Source organism: Vombatus ursinus, unplaced genomic scaffold (assembly GCF_900497805.2).
Source record: "Vombatus ursinus unplaced genomic scaffold, bare-nosed wombat genome assembly UNPS02014810.1, whole genome shotgun sequence".
Classification (NCBI taxonomy): domain Eukaryota; kingdom Metazoa; phylum Chordata; class Mammalia; order Diprotodontia; family Vombatidae; genus Vombatus; species Vombatus ursinus.
The window spans coordinates 7,444,193-7,457,309 of NW_020954588.1; the positions used below are offsets into that span (position 1 = coordinate 7,444,193).

At 37.6% G+C, this 13,117-nt stretch overlaps 1 protein-coding gene across 1 annotated transcript in view; it reads right to left on the minus strand.

Annotated features, from left to right (window-relative positions):
* ATR (ATR serine/threonine kinase) overlaps positions 1–11,617 on the minus strand; it is a 119,249-nt gene extending 107,632 nt beyond the window's left edge. The window contains exons 1-5 of the mRNA XM_027875875.1: positions 11,513–11,617; positions 7,133–7,224; positions 4,438–4,587; positions 1,492–2,369; positions 119–312 (exon numbers count right to left, since the gene is read on the minus strand). Of these exons, the coding sequence (XP_027731676.1) occupies positions 119–312; positions 1,492–2,369; positions 4,438–4,587; positions 7,133–7,224; positions 11,513–11,571 (1,373 nt within the window). The 5' untranslated portion in view covers positions 11,572–11,617. The remainder of the gene's footprint in view (positions 1–118; positions 313–1,491; positions 2,370–4,437; positions 4,588–7,132; positions 7,225–11,512) is intronic.
* Between the last annotated feature and the right edge of the window lie 1,500 nt (positions 11,618–13,117).

Genomic DNA, 13,117 nt, shown 5'->3' on the forward strand with positions numbered 1-13,117 from the left:
ACAAAATTCAGGCAAAACAAATTGGATATATTTAAGTCTTATGAAAAGAAAGTATTTAATTTAAAGTGCTAACAAGGCTCTACTAATGTACTAAACACAAACAGAATTACAGCCTTACTCTTCTGCCTGTCCTGCTGAGTCAGAGAAATGTTTTGATGATAAACTTAGTCGCTGTCTTTTTCGTGGTATTCCACTACTACAGCTGCTCCATTCATCATTAAAAGGAATATCTTGCTGGGTTTCACATTGAAACTGCTCAAAGATTTCCATACTTTCAAGCTTTAATGCTGCATAAAGTGAGCCCAACAAATACTGGAAAAACAAGTTAAGAAAGTCTATTAGCAACCATACTTACACTGATCAAAAATATAAAAGGGAAGAGGAAAAAAAACATACCTCAGATACATTACTTATTTCTTAATAAAGCTAACACATTTTCAAACATCTTAATCAGTCTTTTATTCTGCTATCAATATGACAGTTCTTTATTTTCTGTTATTTTTGTTAAAACTATATTCCTCTCAATAACCATGCCATCTCTCTCCCTCAAAATGACATAAGGATAAATTCTAACAGGAAATTACACAATTACTTCCATAGGGAAAACTCAGCTGGGTTTTAGCAAAATTTTCTACAGAGAAAAAAAAGAAATCGAGGTAATGCCTGTTTAATTACGCCTCTTAATTTTTTTGCTCTACTCTCAAAGCCAAGTATATTTGTTTGCCATGACTTGCATGGCATAAGAAATAATTTATAAAATGTTATTCCACTTCCAGAGAGCAACCTGATGAATTCTGAATGCAAATTGAAGTATAATTTTCTCACTTTTTTTTTGCTTTGTTTTGCAATGTGGCTAATATGGCAATATGTTTTATATGATCTCACATATGTAATTGATATAATATTGTTTGCCTTTTCAGTGAGTAGGGAAGGGGTGGATGGGAGGGAGAAAATCTGGAACTCAAAACTGGAAAACAAAAGAATGTCAAAAATAAATAATGAATGAATAAATGGGAGGGGGGAAGATACACTTCATTAATCTATTTATTTACTTAATGTTGGTACCATCATTTTATCTACTTTCTATTAGCAATTTCAATATTCTTAAGAGAACAGAGTCTATGAAACTGATGACCAGTGCACTCAGCCAGCCTTTTATTAACAATATAAAAAATTAATTTACCCCACACAAACCAACTTTTATGTATCAATCTAAGCAAACATAGGGTCTCTTTCCAAAACTGTATTTTAATTACTTAATTAGTGAATCCATTCCTCTAAAATCACAGAAAAAATACATTATGCACACAGACATACAGCAGTGAGGTAGGCTGCACCAAGGAAAGTAATACCTAGTCATGGCTCTGCATTTGGGATATTTCTGAAAAATAAACTTCCCTCACTAACACAGTGCACACAAATGAATGATCAAAGCACACACAGCAAGTGACAAAGGTACACATCCACCAAATAACATTCAAAATTACCCACCTCTTCTTCCACCTGAGCTCCAAGTGTATCCACAAAAACTCTACAAATGCTGCTTACATAGGTCTTCCTGATCTGTAAGGCAGATTCATACCCTGCTGGCACAAATCTGAGGAAATATTGCAGCAAGTGGCACAAAGCAGATTTCAGCAATTCAGATTTAAGCTTGACAAGTACACCCGCTTCAAAAACGAGCCAGAGTCTCTCCAGTAACATGCTCAAATACACAGGCTCCATATTTCTATGAGCCTCTGCTTCAAAGGGGAACATCAGTTTCATTAACTGTGATAAAGGTTCCTCATAAAGTTTTAGTTGATCTGCATCCATTTCTACAACATTTTTTAGTAATTCAAAAAATGAGTTGAAAAAAGTATTTGCTGATTGTTCTGGTAGTCCTCCAAGTTCAAAGAGCCTAGTCAAGAGACAAACTGCTAAGGTTTTAATGTTAGGACTGCCGTACTTCAGCAAAGAACAGCCTATGCCCCAGAGTAAGAGTTCCTGTCTTCTAAAAAACACAACGGCAATAATGTCATTGAGAATTGTTAATAATGCAACTTCAATAAACTCCACATTTTGCATGCTCAATAACTGCAGAGGAGCAGATTGCAAACATCCCATGTGTTTATCTAGGTTACTTAGAAATCTGTTCACTGTCATTGGCCATTCTATGGTTTGTCCCAGTTCATTTCTTCTGTGAAGATAAATCAGATCCTCAAAAAGATGCAATAATTCTCTTGTTAGCACCCCAAAAATTGTTGAACTCTTGCTTTTATAAAGAAACAATAATGAGCAGATGACTTCACAAATGTTCTTGTGTAATGGATGACAGGATGGAGTCGCAGCAATTCGAAAAAGTCTTGTCATAATCCAGTGACTGAATTCTTTGAGTTAAACAAAAAGTATTAAGAACATAAACACATTGTACATATGTCACAACTACAAATTTATTTGCTAAATCTTTACTAAATGGCAATGAATGCATAACAGTTTATTAACAAGAATCACATTTCCTATGTATAATTAGGGGTATAATTAATAAGTCAAATCAGAAAAATGTAAAGTAAAAGAAATTATTTTATAACCATATTTGAATTATAAAAGACTAAAGCATATGAACCCTAGTTCAGATCTGAACCTTACTAATAAAATCCTACCTATTCTCTCTGATTCCAGTCTCTACCTGCTCCAATCTATCCTTCTCAAACACTCTTCTGTCCAAAAAACTTCAGTGGATCGCCACTGTCTAATGAATAACATACAAACCTAGCTTAATATTCAAGCTTTCCTGGGATAAGAAGAAGGCACACCTGGAATAGGGACTAGCCTGAGCAAAAATATGGATGAGAAAATGTCTACATTTGGGGATAGCAAATAATAAAGTTTTGTTTGATCATAAATACATGAAGAGAAGTTAATATAAGACAACGCCTAAGAGACAGAAGTCATGTAGGAGTATTTAAATTCCAGCTAAAGAATTTTTACTTTATTCAATGAACAACAGCACTAATGGTTTTTGAGCAAAGAAGCGACAAAACAAGACCCATGCATCAGGAAGTACAATTTGTAAGTAGGCTCTCTCAAAGCTGATAGACCTGTAAAGAGGTTACTGCAACAGTCTGAGGGACAAAAAAGGAGAGCCTGAACTAGGATTGTGACAGTTGGGATAGATTTGAGAAGACAGACTTGAGAAATATTTAAAAAACAAAACTAATATGACTTGGCCACCCACCCAAAGTATAGGATGAAAGGCAATTTTCAAACAACTGACTTGCAAATGAACCGTCAGAATACAATCTGTTCAAGTGTCAATGAAGGTTATTAGGAAAATTAAGCTCAAGGACACGAAAGCACTCTGATAAAATTAAAAGCACTCCAAGTGCATATCATATAACTTAATCCTTCATTTAGCCATCAAAGGGACCAATAAAGAATAAAAAGGGTCAGGCAGAAGGAAGCATTAAAAATCAATCTGAATAAAGAATCAGAAAGAGTTAGGTGACTATCAATTGAGTAATAACCAAACAAAAGGTGGTTCATGAATATAACAAGATATCACTGCAAATAAGAAACAATATAAAGAATTCATAAAATCATGGGAAGACATATAAGCTGATCCAGAGTAAAGAAAGAATCAGGAAAACAACACACACAATCACCACAAGAACAGAAAAAAACAATGAAATGAAACTTGAAATTGTGTAATTAGAATGACCAAGAATTGCCCTGGAGAGGAACTGAAAAATAAATGAATGAATGAATGAATGAATGGTACCTTCCTCCCATTTTGTAAAGGCAGAGGTGAGAGAGATTTAGTTACGTAACAGTGGTTTTATTATCAGACACAGTTGCTAACTGTTTTTGCCGAACTGTATTTTGTCTCTTTTAAATCTTTGTTTTACTGGCAAGAGTCAGAGTAGGGATATATTCAGAAACAAATGTACTATAAATTTTAAAAATCAAGCTGGAACCTGAGTTCAAATCTGGCCTCAGACACATGATACTCACTAGCTGTGTGACCCTAGGCAAGTCACTTAACCTTGACTGCTTTGCAAAAACAAACAAAAAATAAATAAAAATCAAGCTGGCGAGAATACCATTAGTGTCATGAAGAGATCAATGAAGGATATAACATTTTCTATTCCTACTGCCATATCAAATGATAACCATACTTAACTTTAATTGTATCTTGGTCTGAAAAGTGAGTTCAATGACAGGTAAATGGAACTTAGATTATTTCTGCTATCTATGTTAAGTATTTGGTATATACTCAATAAAAGGCAAATGTGATAAGGTTTTGCAGTATTCAATCAAATTAATCAATAACTTGCCCTCTGAATTTACATCAAAATTCCACTGAGTAATTATTTACTAATTTATATGACACATTTCGGGAAGTAGAAGAGGTTCCATGAAAAACATGCGTAGTTCTACCAAAGTCATTAGACTCACCGAGACAACTACTTTCAGCCTCCTTTTGTTGATGGCTTCCACAGACATTTACAAACATAAGGGGGAAAGATTTCATGATATGCTGGATGAAATCAAGTAACATCACAGAACTTGGTTGAGAGTCAGTTTTCTTCACAAGTTCTAGAGCAACTAAAAACAACAAAATATTAATTTTTAAAGTTAATTCCAAAAACAAAATTTTAAACCTTGTTGAGACTTAATATGAGTTATAAAATCTACTTTAAAACAACTGATAAAATGTTTATTGTCTCAATCTCACTCTTAACATTCCATGAAATTTCACAAACCATTATAATAAATTGTTAGATATTAGACTCTGGATGTTCTGTTTGATAAGACAAAGTCAAGCACCTCTGCACAAACTGAGAGTCAGTAGCAGAGATCTTGACTCAGAACATGGACAGTTTCCAAGAAAGCTTAAAATTCAGGGAAGAGATTCTGGGATGTTTGGAAGACAGCTTGGGATCTAGAAGGGAACTGCTGCTTTGGGTCCAGGGAGCAGAACTAAGAGGCATCCCCATTCTCCTTGGGTAAAAGTTTTGATGCTCACTCAAGGAGCTTGGCAGCACCCCAGCCAAGGTCTCTGGCTGAGCCAGGAGCTGAAGGAAGAACTAAATGGCTTAGTCAAATGCACAATCCAATAGAAATACTGCACCCACAAAGGATATGAACAGGCAGTTTTCAGAGGAAGAAATTAAAGCTATCGTCATATGAAAAAATGCTCCAAATCACTATTGACTAGAGAAATGCAAATTAAAACGACTCTGAGATGCCACATCACACCTATCAGATTGGCTAACATGACAAAACAGGAAAATGATAAATGTTGGAGAAGATGTGGGAAAAGTGGAACACTAATGCATTGTTGGTGGAGCTGTGAAATGATCCAACCATTTTGGAGAACAATTTGGAACTATACCCAAAGAGCTATAAAAATGTGCATACCCTTTGACTCAGTAATCGCATTTCTGGGGCTGTATCCCAAAGAGATCATACAAATGGGAAAAGGACCCACATGTACAAAAATATTTATAGCAGCTCTTTCTGTAGTGGCAAAGAATTGGATACTGAGGGGATGCTCATCAACTGTGGAATGGCTGAACAAACTGTGGTATATGAATGTAATAGAATACTATTGTGCTATAAGCGGACTTCAGAAAAACCTGCAAAGACTTGCATGGACTGATGCTGAACGAAGCGAGCAAAACCAGGAGAACGTTGTTCACAGTAACAGCCACATTGTGAAATGACCAACTTTGACAGACTTAGCTCCTCTTAGCAATGCAATGATCCAAGACAATTCCAAAAGACTCATGATGGAAAATGCTATCCACATCCAGAGAAAGAACTATGAAGTCTGAATGCAGATCGAAGTATACTATTTGCTCTTTTTTTTTCCCTTCTGTTTTGTTTTGTTTCTTCTTTCTTGTGGTTCCTCCTATTGGTTCTAATTCTTCTTTACAACATAACTAATGTGAAAATATGTTTAACAGGAACATATATGTAGAGCCTACATCAGATTGCACACCGTTTTGGGGAGGGAGGAATGGAGGGAGGGGGAGAAAATTTAAAACTCGAAAGCTTATAAAAGTTAATGTTGAAAACTAAAAATAATTTAATTAATTAAAAAAAGAAAAAAAAAAAGAAATACTGCATTCAGGGGTTTGTGCAGCAGATCAACATAGCCGGTAGACATAATGTACCAGAAGACACTGGGGTCTGCAAGGTCAAACACCTAATTTTCCCCAGTGGTAGACTGGGAGGTGATTTGGGTTATGGTGCAATTACAAATTCAGAACAAGGAAGCAATAAATATAATGGAGCTAGCCTGAACTCAAGGAGAGGACCTAAGACAGTTGGTAGGGGCTTCAGTTAAATCATCTTCCAAAAGGGAATGCCCTCTTAGGTAAGTACATAAGGGTTACCCACCCTCCGCTCCAGATGTCCTTGACTTCTCTGACCCGACAGAGTCCTTAGCTCCATGTGGGCTACTTCCACTTAGAATCAAAGAACACATTATCATAGGGAAACAGGAACATCTCAGGAAGCTGCACTCATCATATAGTCTTGTACCATTCTAGCAATCTATTGCTTGCATACCCAGACTCAGGAATGTGTCTGTCATTAAGCCAATATGTCATATTTTCATGTGTATTTCTCACCCCAACTCCATGCTAGAGCTCTATACTTGCTCACTCTCCCAACCATGATATGCATTATCTGCCAGCCTAAGTTTCTGAAGAAATGCCCTAATGTAAAATCTCTTACTATGCATTTCAAGTAAATGCCTCTGAACTAATATAATTGTGTCTTTTGGCAGACTACCAAAAAGTAAACACTTGGGTGGAGAGCTTGTGAGCTATAATTTTAGGAACTGAAGACTTAAAGTACATATGCTTAGCACAATGCCTGGCACATAGTAGGAGCTTATTAAATGCTTTTGACTGATTGATTATACTTGGGACAGTCCCAACCAGCAAGAGTTGGACATAGGGACACTAAACTAATAAAAACAGCTCATATCTACAGAGCATTTTAAAGTGTTACACGAAGCACTTTATTTAAAAACACTTTTGTAAGATAAGTTGTACAAATATCAAATTTTAAAACATCAAAAATGAGGTAATTCATTTCATAGAATTCAAAGAAACTAAAAAAAAAATTTGTAGCTTACCAACATTTACATCTGTAAGTATTCGGTCAATAAACTGACACAGAATTTGTCTTGGCTTCTGCACAACTGTGTTATAGTCCTCTGGCCTGGTACTGAAATGAAGTGAAGAATTATTAGATCTTGCAGAGCTTTATGACATATTTCAAAACAAAGTTCTATACGTGCAGTGTGTTTAATTTTTTATTTACCTTAGCCTTACTCCTTTCAAGTCCATATCCTCATCAGACCTCTAAGTCTCACTACTTTTAAATGTGGTCCATGGTCCACAGTCTCCATGGTCCCAAACTCTGAAATTCTCCTCTCTAACCATGATTTCTTGTCCTTTCATCTCTCCCTCTAACTTAATTCTTTTAAACCTTACTTTCTTAAAAAATGGAATGTTTTATTCATTTTGAACTTCACTACAGCTACTTAAACTTGTCTAGTAACCATTTCTATTTAAATTAATTTCAAGAAACAAAATGGCAATATTAACTTTTCTTTTTGTTTTTCAATGTCAATTGCTCCCCCCTTCCCTCCCTCACCCCTGTTACTTGTAACAAATATGTATAGGTTAAGCAAAATAAACCAACACATTGGCCCTGTCTGGGAATGAATGTAATGTTCTGTACTTCCAGTCCATCATCTCTTTGTCAAGGGGTGAAAGGTATGTCAAGCCTACTCTTCACCCTTTCTTTAATCTCCAGGTCTTCTCTCCTTCTTCATTCTCCCAATGCATCACCCTTGCTCTAGCCTCTTCTTCTCTTCACAGCATCAACCCAATAGTCAACCAATTCAATCATTCTCCATGATTCCCTTGTCCTTTTATCCTACAGCCATTCAAATTTTGCTAATATTAAACCATAGGTTATGCCCATTACATCTTTCTCTTTGCTGATTCCATGATGCTGAATACTACTAGAGCAAGTCATATAATTGAGGCTATTGGGTCCACTCCCAAATCCAAGTATATAATCTCAACTAGGACCTCAAGGCTATAGGGCACATGGCATCTATGATCCCATGATCCAACAAAATTGCTTGTTAACTAGTGAGAGCAGCATGGTTGGGCAAAGAATATCATAAGGAGTACTGTTTTTTTGATTTCCCAACCACAGCATCCAAATTAAAACTCCAGAGTGATTATGATTTACTAAACTCATGTTCAAAAAAGAGATGCAGAAGCTCATAAATACGTTCCTAAATTTTAATGTCTTTTGGGGACATCATTATTACTATCGATACAGAGATCATTCCAAGTCCAGAAATTATCAGATGACTAGAGATAATAAAGAGAAAACAAAGAATTCACTTCCCATCTCTAGGCCTGTATCTCCTTATATGTTAACAATAAGGCACACTAGATGGTGCCGTGGATAGAATGCTGGGCCTTGAGTCAAGAAAACCTGAGAACATGCCTCCATATACTATTCGAGCTGTGATCCTGAGCAAGTTTATTTAACTTGTCTGCCTCAGTTTCCCCATCCATAAAATGGGGATAATAATATCACCTACCTCCTTGGGGTGTTGTGAGGATAAAATGAGATGTTTTTTTTAAAGCACTTTGCAAATCTTAAAGCACTATATAAATTACACCTATCATTGTTTTTGTTATTATTATGGTTGTTGCCAATAATAAAGACTAAATGTTCTTGCAAACTCTAATAATTTTATGATCCTATGATCAGAGATCAAGTAACTTCTGATAAATTTCACATGAAAGTGCTTTGGAAAAAAGCACTATGATTTTTATCACCATAAACTATTACTACTGTAATTATGAAGTAATATACATGTTTTAAAACATGCATTCATTCTTAATCTTTTTTTGTGTCATGGATCCTTTTAGAAGTCTGGTGAAGCTCATGGACTCCTCAGAATAATGTTTCTAAAATGCATAAAACAAAATATAAAGAATTACAAAGGAAAACGGATGTTGGAGTAAAAGTAAAGAGATATATACATATATGCATTTAAATTCAGAACCCAGATTTAGAACCCCTGTTCTAGAGAAATGGGGATTAGTCATACATGATTTGGTACAATCTACATTCTAAAATAAAAACAATAGTGATAGACCAGAAAAGATAGCTTTTCCATTCTGCTAATTCTGCATTAGTGTAGGAATAGCAGGACATTTTGACAATCTATCTCAAATAGTTCCTGTTTGATTATAAATTTAATTGCAGTAGGGATTGCAATTATAGCTTCTATGAAAACTAATCCTTTCACTACAAAAACAGTCACTATCTATTTAAATCAAAGACTAGCTTTGCACACAGTTTAAAATAAAAACATTTTTTACTCAATGAGTATCTCAAGAGGAGTTGCAGAGAAGGTAGGTGGTACACTTGTTTTGAAGTTTAACTCAGTATGGGTAGTGATAGTACAAGAGGGCAAGAGATTCAAGTGTAATGGATAGTGTTTAGTTGAGATTAAACATAGGGTCAAAACACTGCAGGTAGGAAAGCAAAACCAGGGCAGAGATGATCAATTGGGAGAAAATTTAGAGGTAGGGAAATTGGAGATCAGATTTCATTCAATTGACATGAAGAAAGGAAGGGAATAAGCATTTATTAAGCACCTACTATGTGCCAGGCACTGTTACGCACTTTTACAAACATTATCTCAAAAAAAAAGATGCTTGGTGTCTTGAAAGGATAGGATAAGGGATAGGACCCGGACCTGTAATTTCATTGGTATAGGGAATTCCTAGATAAAAAAAACTCCCTCCACCAAAGCAAGTCAACACTTTCTGTGCAACTTAGCATATTAGGGGAGTTGCCTACAGCACTGAAAGGTTAAAGACTTGTCCAGTGTCCCTGGGTTAGTATGAGTCAAAAATGAAACTGCAATCCAGATCTTTCTAGCTCAGAGACCACTTTCTGCCTACTACCCTATGCTGCTTCTTGTCATGAACACAACTGTGTAATTTCTCATAGACAATCTAACTTGTTTTCCTCTTCAATTCTGGGTCCAATTCTCTGTCCACATACAGTGTCTGTAATACCTATAGTAGTAGTAACAGTAGCTGATGTGCACTGTTTAAAAGTTTACAATGTTTTACATACTTTGTTTCATTTGACCTTTGCAATAATTCTGTGAGGATGGTACTACCAGCTTTGTTATCTCCATTTTATAGATGAGGAAACAGGCTCTGAGAGGTTAAGTGACTTTCTAGTAAGTGTCTGAGGCTGGATTCTAAACCAGACCTTTCTCCAAATCCAATGTGTATTCACTATTGCCATGCTGACTCTTTGAGGCTATTAATTTACATAAAAGCTTTAAGGTTTGCAAAGCATATATAGATGTATGTATAGATAAATACACATATCCCACTGTATTACATATATTCTACATCTACTTATATCTTTTTATATAGATTTATCTATAACAGGGTGTGTTAGCAAATGTTTAACAACCAGCTGGGATGAGGGGGAGGAATGCAGGACACATTTTCAAAGTTTAATCTTCATTATTAACATTTCCTCCACCACTTTCTTAAGTACAGACAATCACCAAAAATATATATCAAGCCCTGATTTGTAGCATTTGCTGATTTTCTGAGGTGCAAATGCTCACAATGAAAATTCAATGATAGGATCAGGTAGCTGGACAAGCTGGCTCCAATATACACACACATACGTGCTTGTGCATGCATGCACATGGATGGATGGACAGATATGGAGAAAGACACTGACTCTGCCAGACACAGGCATAGATAGATAAAGACATACAGAAATAGACAGATACAGACAAGATATAGATATGGTCTGACAAAGACACAGACAGATACAAACAGACATAGTTATAGACAGACATAGACAGGCAGATGGACTGGACATACATACATTCATACAGAGAGACAGACATAGAAAGACACAGACGTAGGGATGGAGAGTTAGATAAAGATGGACTGATAGACATACATATTGATAGATACAGCTATATACCCTTAGACACAGACACAGACATAAGTAAGAGACGGACAGATGCAAACATACCGCAGACAGACATAGGCACAGACGGACACAGACACATTCACACGTGTGGATATGTACGGCCATCTCCCCTGCCTTCACGACAAACCCGAGAGGTAACTCCTCTTAGCCCCATTTTACAGACGAGGTGCAGGGAGGGGCCGAGCTTGGCCCAGAGTCGCAGCCCAGTCGGGGGCGGGGTGCAGGGAGGTGCCCTCAGGGGCTCTCCCCGGGCCCACCTCCGCCACCAGGGCCCCACCTCCCTTCCCAGGGCCCCCGGGACTCGGGCCTAGAGGTGGCCGAAGGGGTGTGGGAGGGGGAAACCGCGGCGGGGCCTGAGGAGAGGCAACAGTCGGGGGGCTGGGGGCGAGGGCGCGGAGGGCTCCGGGGAGGATGGGTGGAGGGGGTCTCTTCGCCCTACCTGCCCAGCTCCCGAAGCGCCGGGATCATAGAAGCCATCTCCAAGCCCTGCTCCGCCATGCTGGGACTGAGCGGCGCCGGGATGCGGACGGTAACCAGCTGCCTCGGCGTCCCCTCCGCTGCCTCAGGCGGGAACAGCAGAAGCCGAAGCGACGGGGCCTCACAGGACTCAAAACTCCTCAGCAAACCCGGCTCCGCGCGTGCGCGTGCGCGTGCGCGTGCGCGCCCGCAGCTCTAGGCTGACCCTGACTCGGCCCCCAGCTGGACGGAGCTGGGAATGCACCCAGGAGGATGCTTCAGGCAGAGGGGAAAGGAGTTTGCATCTGGTTTTTGTAAAGCTGAGCAAATCCAAAGCGCTCCTGCGCTTTTGCCCTAGCTGGTGGTTCGGCTAGCCCGATTATTCAGAGCCAGACTCTGGGCAGCTGCCAATCAAGAGGCGTTTAACCTCTTTTCTCTGCAACCTTTGGGAATCCTTTCTTTAGGATTGGGTTTCAAATAATCCTTCCTCTGTCGCTACCTATTGTGCAAGTCAGAGTCAAGGCTTCTCTGGGCTTCCGTTTCGTCTGTAAAAATGAGGGGCAGTCAGTCAATAAGCATTTATTAAGCTCCTACTAGGTGCCGGGCACTGTGCTAAGTGCTCTAGGAACAGCCTCAAAGTTCTCCTTTCACGTCTAACTCTAGGATCTTAATATCCTATATAGGAAGATGTGGCTTTCTCTCTGGCATAGGGTCCCTCGCTCTTTCTCTCCTTCCTCTCTTACAGTGCCCTTAACTGAAAGCAAAAAAAAAAAAAATCGACTTTGAAATAATCAAATGCGGAATTACCCAAAAGGGAACAATGGAAAAAGTTCAGGAATTGAAGTGGAGAGATCTCGCTTCATCTCTCACTTCCCTAATTTACTGGCTGTGTAACCGTGGACGAGTCCATTAAATTCTTGGAGCCTCGAACTACGAATGTGTAAAACGGGAATCATAGCACCTGTAGAATTCACCTCCCAAGGTTGTTATGAGAATCAAATGAGATAATGTATTGTAAACCTTAGAGTTTTATAGAAATGTCAGCTATGAGCTATTTATTTTTATTTATTTTCAAATAAATACCTGATAAAAATAAAAATATTTTAAATACAGGATAGAACAATGTAGTGTCAGTCTGCTGTAATACAGTAGTTGTTTTCATTCTATTATTAAAACAAGATTAATACTATTTATTTTACAGCTAAGATCCTATCAACAAAAATAGCAGATTAAAAATATGTAAAATACTTATCTCAGTTTTTAAAATTTAACTGAACTAAGGGATATTAGCTAGTTGATAACTGTGACAGATAAGGAACATGCAATAGTCATTGATTATGTCAAAGGATGGTATTATAATAACAATGTTATAAGACACAACACACATTTAGTAAACACCATCAGGGTTCAGGAAACTGCATTAGTCAGTGTAGAAAAGAAGACCTTGCAATGCAGTAACAGATTAGATTTTAAGTGAGTAACTAACTAGTAAAAGGCAGGAAAGGAGCTATTCAGTGATGTAGTAACATATCAATACCAATGAAAGTAAGTACAGCTCTGCTAGTTGCTCTACTCTGTTATCTCCCAA